Source organism: Cucumis melo, chromosome 1 (assembly GCF_025177605.1).
Source record: "Cucumis melo cultivar AY chromosome 1, USDA_Cmelo_AY_1.0, whole genome shotgun sequence".
NCBI lineage: Eukaryota > Viridiplantae > Streptophyta > Magnoliopsida > Cucurbitales > Cucurbitaceae > Cucumis > Cucumis melo.
The window spans coordinates 31,284,713-31,302,673 of NC_066857.1; the positions used below are offsets into that span (position 1 = coordinate 31,284,713).

The following is a 17,961-nucleotide window of genomic DNA, read 5'->3' on the forward strand; positions in this document are numbered from 1 at the left end:
TCCTTCCTCACTCATTCAATTCCAGCGCTGCCCTTTGAGAAAAGGACAAAAGAATCCAACCAAATTCATAGATATTGGTGGAGCTTTTGTGTAATTCACACTCTATAGACAGAAGGTTAAATCACTAGATTTCTCTACCAAGTTTCATGTTGTTTATATTTTATAGGTATTATTAGAGTTGAAGAAGTAAAGATTTTTCCTTTTCTTGAAATAAATTTGATAATTTACTCCAAGGTTGAGACTGTTTCAACTATGAAGTACAATCCTTTGTTGATGACATTCAAGTATTTTATCAAAGAGGCATTATCTTAGGTTTCTTTTTTTCATCCATGAATTTGTATTATCATTACTCACATTCTAGCATGTAATGCATAAACAAACTAATGTCTATAGCATTTGTAAGACCCCTCGTATAACCGTACTGTTGTGTCTAGTGCTCTTTATTGCCTTACTCTAAAAAAACTCTCTCAAAGATTTAATAATGTAAAAGCAACTATTGTGATGGACATCAAACACAATCTTATGCTATATATATATATATATATATATATATATATATATGAAAATAAAAGATTCAAATCTTTGATTTGTTGATTATGATCTAACCAATTAAGCTATACAATAGTTGATTGATTGTTAATCTAATATGACTTCATTTTTCAATATTTAATGTCTAAAGTTCTCATATACCCCTTTATAATAATTGATGTTAGCTCCCTTTTTTTAATAGATGATTTATAATTTGGATAATGCATGATAAGAGAAAATAGCAAAATGAAAGCTGAAAGACAATAAAATAAAAATAAAACAGAGATGAAAAAAAGAAGAAAAAACTAAGGTATACATGACTTTTAATTAAGGATATTTGAAAAAACAAAGAAGATTAAATCACACAAAATACCACAATTGAGTATTTAGATTATTAGAAGTTTTATTTTCTATGTTTGAATTTTGAAATGTGGAGAAAAATGTGAATATATATAAATGCATTGATTCCATTTTGTAAATCATTTGATAATAATTTAATTTTCGATCAAGAATGCATGAACTTAATGTGCCCCTAAATTATATAACATATTAATTTTAAAAACTACTTGGGTCAGTCTATTTTTTGGAACTTGTTCTATTTTATTTTCTTACTTTTAAATAGTCAACTTTTTAACACACATTGAATTTAAGCCTTAGCCTCAAAGAAAAAAAAAAAAAAGAAAAAAAGAAAAAAAGAAAAAAAATTACCATGTAATTCAAGATAATTGAAAATTATTTTGTTTGAAATGAGAAAGATTTACATTCTTATGTATAAATGGTAATTGTAAAAGAAAAGCAAATTTAGAACTTATTAAGCTTTATGGAAATGTTAATTGAAAATTAAATGAGACAAATTATCTAATTTATTTTTAGATTTTACAAAATTCGAGTATTTTTGATCAAAAAGGTTTTTTAGTAAGAGTAAGACTTGAGATCATTTTAGATTTTAAGATCTTCCACCTAATAAACAACGAAATTCATTTGAAATATGTTCTAAAAGTAGAAAATATCAAACTTTTCTTTGTATAGATTTAAAAAGTTAGAAATAGTGGGTAGGTAGACTAAAATGTAATCTTTAATTATGGAGATTAAAGTCTAATTTTATTGTAATCAACCAAATTTGAAATTTAACCCAAATTTTTCTCTAAAATTATTTAAAGGAAATTGTTGTTGATAGAATTGAAGTTGGAATTTTGAACATGAAGTTCCCTCCGTTAACGCCGAAGAACTAAATCCAAATCTGAACTTTTCAAGATCGAACTGCAACAAATGATCTTCCATTTGCAAACCTCCGATCACGATCGGCGTTCTTGGAAATTCTCCCCCATTGATGAATCCCAAGCACCAAGCATCCACTCCCTTCTTCTTAATCCTCACCATCGTATTCCTCCCCCCTAATTTCCACACCACTTTCCCTTTCTCCATAACCAGATCCACCACCGGAGCCTTCGCATGTCCTTCCGCCGTCACTCCCACGCTCTTTGCCGCGTAGCACACTCCGAACGGCTCTACCGCATTTATCAACTTGAAGTTGAGTACAGCCGCTTCCTTCATAAACACCGTTGCGAATGCTCTATAAATCGAACTCTGTAGCAACCCGTAATTGGTGGAGGTGCTGATCTTAGCCCCACCGCGACCGTGAATCGACTCAAACGGCAATAAAGAGGTGTTGAACGGTACCACCTTGCCGTTGATTCTAATGGCAGAGAGTCCAACGTAATACTCGTAAGACGGTAACCAATAGGTGTAAATCGAGCCGCTAACCGGATTGAAGACCAATGGAGTGTAAGTTAGGGATTTAGAAAGATCAACATTGGGAGAAAATCTGTACGGACCTTTAGATCCAAAGATAGCAACACCAGGTCCTGACCTCGCTCCTGGTAAACAAATGGCGAAAAACTTAGGACTATTGAATTTCGCGCTAATCACCGATGGAATCGACAAGTTGGAACGGCCGAGCGCCGCAAGGCCAATGACATTCTTAGCAAGACCTCGGAGGAAATTGGTCTTGACGCATGCGAAAGGAAATTCAGGAGTGCGACGGAGTAGACCGGATTTGGAGCCGTCTGGGGTGGAGAGAGCGAGAACATCAGTGATCAGACTCTCGGAATCGGTGAGCTCAGGGTGAAAATAATCAACAAATTGATCTCTTATGGATGGCTTTTCTGGATAACCGAAAGAGAAGATGGTATTGACGGTGTCGTTAGAGCACATGGAAGATGGAACTTCGACGCAGGTGCTGCCAATACCCTGGCCAAAGGAATCGGCGAGCGGGGTATTGTTAATGACGAATTGGTAAGAGGAAGAGTTGTAATTTTTGTAGCAGTCGATCCAGGAGAAGGCCCCGCCGAGGTCGAGGTGGAGGCTGGCCGGGCGGAGGGGAGTTTTGAGGTTGACGGAGATGGAGTAGAGGCGAGAGTTATGATCGTTGTAAATGGAAGCAATGAAAGCTGTTTGAAGGGAATACAAAGGAAATGAAGTAAGAAAGAAGAAGAAGAAAAAGAGGAGAGGTGTCGACATTTTTGTTTGTTGCATTCTTAGTTTGAAATGGAACTCCTCCCTTTTATACAGCAATAAACCATTTAAAAAAGGCTTCAACTTTATTTTTTTTAAGAAAAGAGAGAGAGAAAGAAAAACGTGCTCAATTTATAAATTAAAAAAATAAGAAATTGTAAAAAATAAATTGTTTGATAAAATATTTAGGGAGCCTTTGGTACAGTAGGATTAGTGCTATAATAATCCTAAGTATTATACAAATTTCATAAACTTATTTTATTAAATAATCTTACTACATCTATCGTGATGTTTCATTTTTTTTCATGCGTATATATTGCACATCAAATTAAAGAAGCTTTCTAAATTGAACGTTCATATTAATATTTTAAGTTGCGATCTTGTGTTTGCACTAATTTTCTTTTTCATGAATATATTTGTCATTAGATGCAATATTTTTCTTAAAATCAATTTTCCTTGAATTTCTTAATTACGATGTTCATTTAATAAATTATCATTATTTTCACCACTTTTTCTTTTTTGACGTACACATGTAATGGAAAACATGTAAACACAAACCACTATTATTAGAATTGCTTACATAAGATTCTTACTCTATTAAACTTTGACCTATCTCGACATAATGCTTACATTGGCATACTAGTTTAAGCATACATCGCTACTATTCTGGTAAAAAAGAAATGCAAAAGAAATTTCAAATATGCATTTCCATGTTGGTCATCTTCTTTGATTTATAGCTAAGACATTTTACTAAGAATGACTAAAAAATGTCTAGATCTAATCTTTTGTTCTAATAGTAAGTATTTTTAACCTTTAAAAAAGTTTAATCAGTATTAATGCAACTTAAAAAGTATTTTTAAACAAAATACAGCAAGTACTAACTTTTATAAAAAAAATAAAATCCAAGATATTTTTCTGTAGTTTAGTTAGAAAACAAGACCTTTATTAGCTAAAACTAAAATATCTGGATAAGATTTATAGGAACTTAAAGATTGGATGATATGCGGATTTTAGGTTTAAACTCAATTGAATAATTTAATGAAAAAAAAAGCTTTCTTAATTAAACATAATTCAATATCGAAATTTATTGAATATTTTCTTTCATATCCCCTGATTGTTGAAGTTGAACTAAAAGAAAAATATATTAAAACTGCATGTAATTTTAATTTATTCCTCTTTGCAAAAACTCTCCCTTATTATAGATTAATTTAATTGAAAAAGAAAAAAAAAAGAGTGATGAATTAAAGACTTTTTCAAATTTTTACTTTGTATGCGAATGAGTTGGAGGGATTACGAGAAGGGGTTTGTAGGGGTAAATGGGGTGTTACGGCATATTATGAGTAGAGGTTTGTTGGGAGGGTTATCGGGGATTATGGGTAAATGAGCTGTTTTCCATAACATGTGCCCCAAAAAAGGAGTGAATTATCATAACCTACTCTAATCCCCCATAACACCCACCCCAAATATTCCTTTACAATTTATAGAAAAATCAACTGTGTAATGAATTTTGTTAGTTTTGTTGGAGCGTAGATAGTTTGTCAAATTTTTTTTTGAAAAAATCTTTTAAAAAAACTCATTTTTGTAATTTCAACCTCACTCGTTTACTTTCATCTTCTTAGAAGCTTTATTAACACAAATGTTTCTTGAAGTCTTGTTTCATATTAAGGTGTCTTGGTTGAGTGGTTCAAGATAGTTTAGGACGTATTTATCTTATGAAGTTGGTCCCCCGGTGTATTGCCAAGCTTTCTGAAGCAATAACAATTTACTCTATACTAAAGAGTTTCTTATTTTATATATAAAATGTTATGGTTGAATCTGATTGTTTAGAAGTGATCTCTTTTATTAGTGAGGTTAACGCAAACAAGGTGGTGAGGTGAAAATTATTTTTCTCTTATGTTTGCCATAGTTAAAATGTATGAATAAATGCAAATATAGTAATTTGATTTAAAATATTAACATATATAACAACATTTTTAAAAAATTAGAAATATAGCAAAACTTGTCAAAATCTACCATTTGTAGACTATGTTGAAAATATTGATATATCATTGATAGACTATAAAAGTTTATAAGTCTATTATAACTGATAACTTTTGTTATATTTGCAATTTTTTTTAAAGGGTTGATATACACTTAATTATTATTCCTAAAATTGTTACAAATTATAATTGTCTTAAAACATTAAGATGTTCTATAGTTTACTTATGAATCATAATGTTGAATTTTGTTCTAGAAATTCAACCAGAATTTGTCAATACAATACCTATCGTAATTTAGATCACACAAGATTATTGCTTATAGAAAACATTAAATCCAATATCACGTGTACCTTTTTTTTTATGTTATTCTTTCATGATATAATATATTTAATTTCTTTTTTGTAGATGATATCTCGAGGGAGATTGTAATCATAATACGAAATAATTACTTTACTTTAAAAAGTTATTATATACATGTGGGGATACTACTAATACTATTTATGTGTTGTACAACGTGGGACGATAAAACTGATACTATTTTGTGTTCGTTCTACAATGTGGGATAAAACTAAATATTAATTATTTGTGTTATGCATGTGAGATAAAACTTATAATATTATTTGTGTTATCCATGTGGGACACAACGAATATTTATGGAAAAGTGTTGTTGACAGAAGTAAAGTTGAAGTTTGAACGTAAAGTTCAAATTTTCAAGATCTGCGACAGATGATCTTTCATTTGCGATCGGCGTTCTTGGAAATTCTTCACCGTCATTGAATCCTAAGCACCAAACATCCATTCCATTCTTCTTAATCCTCACCATCGTATTCCTCCGACCCCTTCAATTTCCACACAACCTGGGTGTTGCAAAGGACGAATTTGTAAGAGGAAGAGTCGTAATTATTGTAGCAGTCGATCCATGAGGAGGGGCCGCGGAGGTCGAAGTGGAGGAGCGGAGTTTTGAGGTTGGACGGGAATGGAGTAGGGGAGAGAGATATTGTCTTTGTAAATGGGAGCGATGAAAGCTGTTTGGAGAGAATACAAAGGAAATGAAATTAGGAAGAAGAAGAAGAAGAAGAAGAGAGGAGTCGCCGTTTTTTTAAAATGAACCATTTTATATAGAGAAAAATAACACTTAAATTTAAAACTTGCATTATTAACTTTTAAGTTTTTAACTTCTATTTACAAACTTTTATCATCTATTAGCTAGTGATTGATCAATATTTTCAATAGCATCATTTTGTCATAAATATTGTAAAGATTTTGCTATATTTGATTTTTTTTTTTTAAAATTTTTTTGTCTATATATTAATACTTTCAATCTAATTGCTACATTGACAACCGTATTTTAAAGTAAAAAATAATTTGGAATATAATGAAAAGTTGAAATTTATAATTTGACAGTGACTTCAAAGTCAAAATTTGGATAGTCATATTATTCTATCTAGATCATTTCAAGTTGTTTTAAATTTTCATTTCTATTAGAAATTTAAAAAGATGTTATTATTCCAATAATAGTTTTGAATTGTTTATGCAAGGTCATGAGTAATATTCAAAGTACTTAAATTCATGTAATAAAAAATCAAGGATAGATGCGAGTCTGTTTTGATTGAATAAAAAAAGATATTTACGCAAAAGTTAAAGTTTCTTTTACGATGATCATTGATAGACCATGTTGCAAAATTTGGTCTATTAATGGTAAATTATGAATATCAAACAATAAAAATCTACCATTGATAGACTTTGCTATATTTACAATTTTTTAAACGTGTTATCCTAAAACTGGTATTATTATAACTACATTTAATAAAATATACAAAGCCCATACATGGAATTAGGAGCAAATGCAGAATAGGCAGCCACGCCAAGAAAGAAACTTGGTAGACTTTCAAAGTCAGGATTATGATAGTGGGAAACCTTTTTTATGCTAATTTTGCAAATTTCCTATTTTACAAGTTTCACCAATAAAAAGTCGTTATAGATTAAGGGAAGTGGTGAACGAGTGTTGTAGAAAGGTGGAACAAAGAATGAAAGTAACTCTAGAACTCCCTCGATTACAACTTCTTTATTGCTCTATTTGTATAACTCTCTTGTGCTTATTCTTATTAATAAAGAAGTTTTGTCTCCTTTCAAAAAAAGAAAAATATAGTAATCTCTCTACAGATCCTAAAAGACAAACCTATGTTGAAGCAACAAAGCAAACATAGATAGGTGGTCATCATGCATGGAGCGACAACCTCATAATTCAGACCTACTTACAAAGCAAACATAGATAGGTGGCCATCATGCATGGAGCGACAACCTCAAAATTCAAACCTACTTACAAAGGCAAGATAAACATTTAACTTCTGCCAAACCAAAACTCAATATTGAAATTTATTCAAAGGATATCAATTATAGAGAATCATTCACAGAAAACAGGAATAAAATGGAGGAACTGATGCACTAATTATTTTTCCATAATGGCAATAGTGACTACTTATTCTACAGTCTAATCAGCTTTCCTGCGACTCCTTTTTATTATTGTAAAACACCATGCTTTCATTTATCAATATTAAGAAGATGCTAAGAAACTAGGCCAAGCAGTTGCCAAGCCAAACCAAAGCAAAAAGGTGCTCAAACCTACTACTCCAACATAAATTCGAATACGTCTTGACATTCTCATGAGTAGGATGATTTTTTTCTGCTCCATGGTTATGAATTGAAAGCATCTAAGAACACATACAAAAACCGTAAAGACATATGAAACCTTTACCGCTAGAATTACATCAAACTACTCAGGATACAATTGTACCACATCATCGACAAAAAGTACGACAATACCCCTGATCATAAACAACTCAAATGTGTTGAAAACCTATTAAGTTTTCTACAACCACCCTAAGGTCCAACCTGAACTCCCAAAGAAAAATGATGGGAGAAGAAAGAATCACCCAGTGTCTAAGAATTTCAGCTCACTCAGTGTTAGCCCTATGAAACCGAAACAAGACACTCTACTCAACTCGTCCAGTTGAGTTCCCTGCAAGCGTGGATGTCAAACTCAATAAACTCAAATCCAGTCATCTACTCAATATAGTCCCACGCTATTGAAGTTTACACTACGTACAAGGTCATCTTTTCTCAACTCAATGTCAAGCGACTCAAGCCCAAGGCACCACACGACCAAATCAAAATATGTGACGCTTTGCTCAAGTACCAGACGTGTAAATGTGTGCTTCTACATCCATATGATTTAGTCAAGCTCACTAAGCCTATTTGATTAGATTAAGCTTGAGTACTAGCAGTGGTAGAATTTGAATTAAATCTGTGTAGTTGTATCCTATATTTCTAACACTATAAAAGGTGGGCATAACACTCTAAAGACACAATTTTGAACCAAATCCTTTGCAAGCATAATCCAAGTCTTTGCAAAAAAAGTCTGCAAATTAGATGCAGAAATAAAATAAAAGGTGGGCAGTAGCTTGTCCAATATACTTTAACATTTATATGTCAAATTCCAAAATTTTAAAATACAGAAGCGAGAAAACGAAACAACAAGCAAAAAGAAGCACAATAGGAATAAAAAGAGAAAGAACCGGATGGAGGAGGGAGCAAGGAGAAGAACCGAACAGCAATAGACGGCGAACAAAGATGGCTAGAACTTGATTCAGACAGGTTGTAAGGTTGCGGCGTTTCGACGGCGACGACTGGAAAAAGATTCTAACGGCGTTGCGACGTTCCGAAGTTGGACTGCAGTGGTTAGAGAATTGACTCAATACGACGGCGGTGGCTGGAGGATGGACTCAATACAACTGTAGTTCGACGGCGTTGTACGGTTGCAGCCACAGTTCGACGGTAGCTGGAAGATTTATGCGGTGCAGCTGAGAGATTTCACATCAGATGTTACGCGGTGGAGTAAGGAATCGACGGTAAGGGTTTTTGGATGTTACGACTGTTGATGGCAGTGGGTAAGAGTAGAAGATGGCAGTGGATCAACGAGATGGGTATATCGCAGGATAGAGTTTCTTGGTTGCATAAAGTGCTTCACTTCAGAGAATGAAAATTGAGAGATAGGAAACAAAAGAGCGAGAGAGAAGGCGAGGAGGAGAGAGAGAGTTACCCGTTGAGAAGAAAGATGAGGAAGAAATTTGAAATGTGAGAAAAGCTATGAAGGGAGAAATGAAGAGTTATCCGTTTAGATGGACGAAGCTTTTCTTGAAATTTGAAATAGAGTAATTGTCATTATGTCGTACAAAAATTTAAACATAATTTAAAAGAAAGATTTAAACATAAATGAATTTAAATATTTTGTCATTTTTGGTTTAATAAATGTTTCGGGCCTTCTCCAAATTATATATTTTTATTTTTAATTCAGAATTTATAGGTATAAAAATAGAACTAATTTAAAACTGTTCTTAAACTTTTAAAAATATTCAAAAACGCTCTTACGGTTAGTTTTAGATGCAAATCGGTTAAATTTTGTTTCAGGAATACCTTTAGCTTAAAAAGAGTTCAAGAATACTTTGATTAATCTAAATTTTATAACAATTTTTTCATTAACTAAAATAAAAACTTAAAATTTAAATTTTAAGTTAAAATCATAGTCTTAAGTTCATTTAACTATCAACACACAGTGATTGATCACAAACACAACCAATTTTTATAGTTACACTACTACAATAACAGACTCTCTTGACGTTTTTAAACTGTCAAGAATTATTATTCTTGACAATTTTAAAACCGTCATTGAAACCAATGTCAACAAAGTCGAAGTTCTTGACGATTGATAAAAACGTCAAGAATAGTGAACGTTGACATTCTATAAACGTCAAGTATACAAATTTCGATGACAGTTTAAAACCGTCAAGAATATGAGTATCCATGACAAAAACCGTCAAGAATATGTATATTTATAACATTTAATAATCGTCAAGAAAGGGATTGATTATGACATTGAAAACCGTCAAGAATGCACTTGTTTATAACATTTTAAAACCGTCAAGCATTTTTCGAATTTTTTTAAATTGTAATTCAATTATACTTATGTTCCTGTTTTATGCTCCCATTGTGTTGTATAGTGGTCTAGCAATTGCATAAATACATATAAATGACAGTATTCATCAAATATAGTTTCAAAACTCGAACATATATAAATATATAAAACCTTTCACCATATCATTTCCAAAACTTTACATATATATGAATATTGCAGATCATTTACAAGACCAATATAAATAATTCCATCATATTGCCAAAAATTCAACTCAACATCCTCTAATTAACTAACTTAGCCCAAAAGTATATCAATCTATAATAAATATAATCTCAAAAGTATACCAATCACCCCCTTCCATATGAACGATTCAAATAATTCACCTATATTATCTATATACATAAAGTTTCAGAATGACAACCACAACAAAAAAAATTTCCTACTTCAGAATCATAAATAAGTAGCAATCATATGTCCAAACCCAAAAAATCAGCTAACTCAACTCGCACCTCGTCTAACTCAGCCTGTAAGTATGATTTTCGTGTATCAATCTGTAAACATGCAAAATAAATGAATTAGTATTAATAAAAATTAGACTTAGTACAAAAACCTCGTATGTCGTTCGAAACCCAGAGTCAACTGCCATGTGTAACCTCGAAACATCTTATGGATATGTCACCAATAAAGATAAAAAGTGGTTAATAACAAACAATATAAGTCAGCCAGAGATCAAAATTGAAAATTCATAATCTGAATCCTTTCTTCTTCTTCTTCTTCTTCTTTATTTTTTTATTTTTTTATTTTTATTATAAGACAGCAATTTTTTTAGTCTGAAAATCTTCAAGGATGAGAATTGAATTGAATTGAAGAGTATGAAAATTACATGCTTTCACTAGGCTAACGTTATAACATAAAAAGATAAATTGCTCTCTTGAAAATTTAAAAGTAGAAAACAAACAAAACTAACAAATTAGATGTGGATGTCATGCCAGCACAAGCACCAGCAGCGAGTCTCCCAATCGAAGAAAGTTCTCCATCTTTCCCCGAAACCGCCCCTAGCCTGAAACTCAACCCGAAAACCCCTCCTTTTATTTATATATTTATTTAATTATTGTCGTTCCCTGACTTGGTTTCTTCTTGTGAGTAGATGGAGAAAAGTGAAATTGCTCGTCCAATTAGCACAATTCTTGATGGCTCTAATTATATTACATGGACAAATCAAATAAAAAGCTTCTTAATTGGACGAAAATTATGGCGTATTGTCACGGGTGATATTACCAAACCGACCAAACAAGACAAGGAAGATGATGGCAAATTTATCGAACGCCTTGAAGAATGGGACAGCAAAAATCATCAGATTATCACCTGGCTTAGTAACACATCAATTCCTGCTATCCATACACAATTTGATGCTTTTGAAAATTCTAAGGAGTTATGTGATTTTCTGTCTACACGATTTAAGTCCGTTGGATTAGCGCATTACTATCAGTTGCACAATAATCTTGTTAATCTTAATCAAGAAGCTGGTCAATCGGTCAATGAGTATCTAACCGTGCTTCAACCTATCTGGACTCAACTTGATCAAGCTAAAATCAGTAAAGATCATCTTCGTCTTATTAAAGTCCTTATGGGACTTCGTCCAGAATATGAATCTGTTAGGGCTGTCTTGTTACACCACAGTCCTTTGCCCTCATTGGATGCTGCTATCCAAGAAATATTATTTGAAGAAAAACGTCTTGGCATCAATCTCTCTAAACATTCTGATGTTGTTCTTGTCAGCACTTATTCACCACTTGGAGCATCAAGCACATTTTGAAAGAATTGTAAGCTCACTAGTCATAAATTTATTGATTGTCCTAAAATAGAATCCAGGTACTGCCATAAACCAAGTCATATTCTGGATAATTGTCCCATAAAACCACCTCGACCTCGAAGCTATTCTACAAGAGCAAAGAACTTCACTAAACCCAGGAACTCCTCTATTGTTGCTGCTACTTCAGATAATCCTACCACCCCTAGTTTCAGATAAGTGATCTCCAAAGTTTGCTAAATCAGTTAATTTCATCATCTTCCTCTGCACTTGTCGTCTCACCAGATAATTGATGGCTTATTGACTCTGCCTGTTGCAATCATATGACATCTAATTATTCTCTTATGAACACTCCTAGTCCTACTAAATCTTTACCTCCCATTTATGCTGCTGATGACAATTGTATGAATATCACCCACATTGGCACCGTTAATACTCCCAGTTTGAATCTTCCTCATACTTACTGTGTCCCAAACTTAACCTTTAATCTGATATCTGTTGGTCAATTGTGCGACCTTGGCTTAACTGTCTCTTTTTCTCCCAATGGTTGTCAGGTTCAGGATCCGCAGACGGGATAGACGATTGGCACGGGTCGCAAAGTGGGAAGATTGTTTGAGCTCCTATCACTTCAGGTCCCTTCTCCTTCCTCCATCTCTGCCCCTGTCACTGACTCTGATACATATCAGTGGCATCTTCATTTTGGTCATGCCTCTCCAGAAAAGTTGCGTCATTTAATTTCTATTAACCATTTAAACAGTACTACCAAGTTTGTCCCTTTTAATTGTTTAAATTGCAAACTTGCTAAGCAACCTGCTTTGTCTTTTTCTACATCCACTTCTATATCTGATAAACCTTTTGATTTAATCCATTCTGACATTTGGGGCCCTGCCCTTACCTCCACTGTCCATGGTTATCGCTATTATGTTTTATTTATTGATGACTTCTCTCGATTTACATGGATTTACTTTCTCAAACACCGCTCTGAATTATCTCACACTTATATTGAGTTTGCTAATATGATTCACACCCAATTCTCTTGTCCCATCAAAACCTTTGCACCGACAATGTCTTGGAGTATAAAGACTCCACTCTTCTATCTTTTCTCTCCCAACAGGGCACTCTTGTTCAGTGCTCCTGCCCCCACACTTCTCAACAAAATGGACGTGTTGAGCGCAAACATCGCCACATTCTTGACTCAGTTCGTGCCTTCCTTCTTTCTACTTCATGCCCTGAGAAATTTTAGGGTGAAGCAGCTCTTACATTCGTCTATACTATCAATCGTCTTCCTTTCTCCGTTCTTCAGAACATCTCTTCATTCGAAAAACTATATGGTACTCCTCCCAACTATTCTAATCTTAAAACCTTCGGTTGTGCTTGCTTTGTTCTTCTGCATCCTCATGAACACACTAAACTTGAACCACGTGCCCACCTCTATTGCTTTCTTGGCTATGGCACAGAACATAAAGGTTTTCGTTGTTGGGATCCCCTTTCCAATAGACTTCGTATATCTCGCCATGTCACATTTTGGGAGCACACTAAGTTCTCTCGTTTGTCCTCCTTCCACACCTCTTTCTCTAGTCCTCAACCTTTCTTCACTGACACATCTATTGACCTTTTTCCTCTCTCTGAGTCCCCTCTTGGTAATGAGCTTGCTCAATCTGCACCTACTACGACAACCTTGGACCAATCGTCCATCTCTGATGATAGTCCTAAACCTACTCCAGACACCCCTCATCGTCGTTCTACTCGGGTAAGGGAACCTTCTATTCATCTCCAAGATTATCACTGTTTTTCCACTATTATTTTCCTTGTTGAACCTACCTCTTATCAAGAGGCTAGTATTGACCCTTTATGGCAGAAAGCAATGAATGATGAATTACAGGCTCTTGAAAAGACGCATACTTGGGACTATGTTGACTTACCTCCTGGTAAAAGACCCATTGGCTGTAAGTGGATCTACAAAATCAAGACTCACTCTGATGGTACTAATGAGCGTTATAAGGCTCGTCTTGTAGCAAAAGGGTATTTCTAAGAATATGGTATTGACTATGAAGAAACATTTGCTCCTGTAGCTCGGATGACGTCTGTTTGCAGTTTATGAGTTGTTGCTGCTGCCAAGCAGTGGCCTCTTCTTCATATGGATGTTAAAAATGCTTTTCTTAATGGGACTCTTTCTGAAGAAGTCTATATGAAGCCACCTCCTAGTACTTCTCCTCCTCCTCACAAGGTGTGTCTCTTGCGTCGCGCACTATATGGCCTCAAACAGGCTCCACGAGCTTGGTTTGCCACATTTAGCTCTACCATCACTCAACTTGGTTTTACTTCTAGTCCTTATGACACTGCGCTCTTTACTCGCCACACACCCCAGGGTATTGTTCTCCTTCTTCTCTATGTTGATGACATGATTATCACTGGTAATAATCCACAGGCCATATCCGATCTTCAACATTACCTTGGTCAACATTTTGAAATGAAAGACCTTGGATCTCTCAACTACTTTCTTGGCCTTGAAGTCTCTCGACGCTCAAACGAGTATTTATTGTCCCAAGCTAAATATGCCTCTGATCTTTTAACTCGCTCAGGAATCACTGACTCTAACACCGCTTCAACGCTGTTAGATCCCAATGTTCATTTGACCCCTTATGATGGTGTTCCTCTTAAAGATGTCAGTCTGTATCGGCAACTAGTTGGCAGTCTCATCTATCTAACAGTGACTCGCCCAGACATTGCACATGTTGTTCACATTGTTAGCCAATTTATGGCTGCTCCTCGAACCATCCATTTTACTGCCGTACTACGTATCCTTCGCTATATCAAGGGGACTTTGGGGCATGGACTTCAGTTTTCTTCTCAATCCTCTCTTGTATTATCTGGCTATTCTGATGCAGATTGGGCTGGGGATCCCACTGATCGGCCTTTTACAACAGGCTACTGCTTCTACTTAGGCGATTCTCTCATTTCTTGGCTTAGTAAGAAACAAAGTGTTGTCTCTCGTTCTAGTACTGAATCAGAATATCGTGCTCTTGCTAGTACTACCACTGAACTGTTATGGCTTTGTTGGCTTCTTGCTGATATGGGTGTTCCCCAGCAGGGTCCCACTCTCCTTCATTGTGATAATCGTAGTGTCATCCAAATTGCCCACAATGATGTTTTCCATGAGCGTACAAAGCACATCGAAAATGATTGTCACTTTATTCGTCATCATCTCTTGAGTAACACACTTCTTTTGCAACCTGTCTCCACCATTGAGCAACCAGCTGATATCTTCACCAAAGCCTTACCATCTACTCGCTTCAATCAATTGCGTACCAAACTCAAGCTGACAGCTACTCTACCACCTTGAGTTTGAGGGAGGGTATTAATGTATACATATTCTATTGTAATTAAGAAGATATTATCTTGAAGATATTATCTTATTTTGTATTATTTGTTGCCTTTCTTACCTCATAGAACTTGTATTTATCTCCCCTTCTCCTTGATGTAAATATACAAGAGAAAATATTCAATAATAACTTTACACTCATTAATCCTCATTACGTTACTTCTCCTCATCACACTATATCGTCAACAACGCACAGGCCCACAATAAAAAAAAAAACAAATTCATTTCTACCATCCTTTTCTTTCCTGTCTCTAACATAAATATTTGCCACATTTTCGACTTAACAAAGCGGTAAGATAGTTACATTATATAGAACAATTTCGAAAACAAAAGAAACCCACAGGCCCACAATAAAAAATAGCAAAAATGTCCCGTCAACCATGTCGTCAACAACACACGTAATATATTTGATACATGATCGTTTAGATTTGGCTATTGTTTGTTACACGATTGTTTAGATTTGGTCATTTAGATTTGGATAGTTAAATTTAAACAATTTATTTTTTCAATTCTATCGTTTAATTTGGTTACACGATCGTTTATATGTGGTCATTTAGATTTAGCTATAGGATCGTTTAGATTTGGCTACCCCAAATCTAAACAATTTGTTTTTCAAAATTTGGTACGCGATCGTTTAGATTTGGCTAAATGAAAATTTTCAAGATTCTTTTAGTACACAATCGTTTATTTTTCAGGATCCATTAGTACACAATCGTTTATATTTGGCTAAACGATTTTTTTTAATTCTTTTGGTGCATGATCGTTTATTTTTTTACACGATCGTTTAGATTTGACTATTTCAATCTAAACGATTTTTTTAAAATTCTTTATATGCGATCTTTTAGATTTGATTACCTTAATCTAAACGACGTAAGAAAAGAGGAGGAAAGAAGAAAAATGATGGAAAAAAATCGCAGCGAAAAAAAAAGAGAAAAAGAAGAAAAATGATAGAAATAAATCATAACCAAATCTAAACGACGTAGAAAAAAAGAAGAGGAAAGGAAGAAAGACAATAGAAAAAATCGCAGCAAAGAAGAGAAGAAAGATGGAAAGACAAACTTGAAATATTTAAAAAATGACTAACTTTATGGGCTTTGTTACACGAACCATAAATATTTTAATAGTTTGTTATATTTATGAAAATTTACCATAAATAAATATTTTATTATTTTCAAATAAGTAAACATGTTTATTATTTATATTATATTTACATTATATTTATATTAGTATCATTTGATGCTTATTTCATGTGGTCGTGGATTTGTTTAGGATGTATTGAAAATATCAACTCACCCCTTCTATTGGTATCAAATCCATGGGAATGTGAAAATATCGATAGAAATATCGACATATCAATGGAAATTTAAAAGTATGGTTTTTATTATAAGTGTAAAAATTGAATTAATGAAAATATTTTTAATATTTTTTTAAGCTTAAAGAATATTTATGGAACTTTTCAATAATTCATGAGCCTTTTTTAAACAAAACTTTTATAGTTCAAGAGTAGTTTTTAAACAAAATTTTAGCAACTTTCATCCCAAACTAAAGGCAATAGTATTTTTGAATCGCTTTTTAAAGTTTAAGGGTATCTTTCAAATTTTAAAAGTTTAGAGACATGTCGAACACAAACCACTAGGGATATTTTACCACTGACAACACGAACAACCCAGACTACCCATCCCAAATTTCTAGTATCATTACAAAATACATTTTTAACTTATATATATGTTGAATTTTGATATTGTGAAATTTTAGTAATTACTATGTGTTGTAAACAAACTTAGGTATTTAAGTTGATCAAGACTACACTCCATTTACAAGGAGTTCGAATAGATATTAGTTGTGTTTGAAAAATCATGAAATGATTAACTATATAAATTGACCGCTACTACACGACCGATTATTGCTTCCACAGAAATGATAATTATAAATAATCAATTTTAACAATTTCCATCTAATCTTTCATATAACTTTGGTAAAAGAATTAACAAAATAACACCACCCAAAAAATCAGTCAAATTTAGAGTATCTCCTCCTGCTCCTTTATAAACTAAATTCATTTGAGAAATTGGACTTTTTGTTTCTCTTTAAATAGCTGAATTTACTATTAAATTCTTCAAAACGTGCAGCATACAATGTACATGTATTTCAACTAAAATTAAGATTTGTCACTCGAGAGGGTGTGGTTGAATTAAGATTTAAGAATTAGTCATAAATTTTTGAACAATAGAACAAAGTCCTTTTCTAAAAAAAAAGTACAATCAAGTGAAATGTTACATAAACTTCAAAACATAGTTAATACGATAACACAATATTACAAGATATTGTTTACACATATACAACACATACCAGTGATTAAAAGTAAAATTAGATTTGAATGTAAATTTAACCTAAAGTTATTCTATTTAACTAGAGTAATAAAATAACTAAAGAGCTCAATGGAACAACAAATGTGTTAGTACTTTGGCACTTGAAGCTCAAACCATTTGAAAGAAGGTTCCAAAACTACTGATAAAAGGAAGCATACTAAAACACAAGGAAAACAAGAGGATATATTTTTATTGTCTTCCCTTATCTAAAGGAGAATGCAAACAAAGCAATGCAACCCTTCAAAACACCTAACTGATTTATACAAAGTGTAAACAAGACACCAATACAATGCTAAACATTTTTCAAAACATGATGCAACATACCGTTCATTAATGCATAGTGGATGCTATGAGGGCTAAAGTATCAGACTCCATTGGCCATTAAGCTTTACTATTAATGGTCATTG

At 33.4% G+C, this 17,961-nt stretch overlaps 1 protein-coding gene across 1 annotated transcript; it reads right to left on the bottom strand.

Annotated features, from left to right (window-relative positions):
- Positions 1-1,590: 1,590 nt before the first annotated feature.
- LOC103492684 (probable aspartic proteinase GIP1) lies at positions 1,591-3,048 on the bottom strand. The gene has a single exon (XM_008453153.3). The coding sequence runs from the start codon at positions 3,046-3,048 to the stop codon at positions 1,639-1,641; it is 1,410 nt and encodes a 469-aa protein (XP_008451375.3). The 3' UTR covers positions 1,591-1,638.
- Between the last annotated feature and the right edge of the window lie 14,913 nt (positions 3,049-17,961).

Bases quoted from the DNA above. Each gene is read 5' to 3' on its own strand.
- LOC103492684 (XM_008453153.3), bottom strand. From the start codon at position 3,048: ATGTCGACACCTCTCCTCTTTTTCTTCTTCTTCTTTCTTACTTCATTT.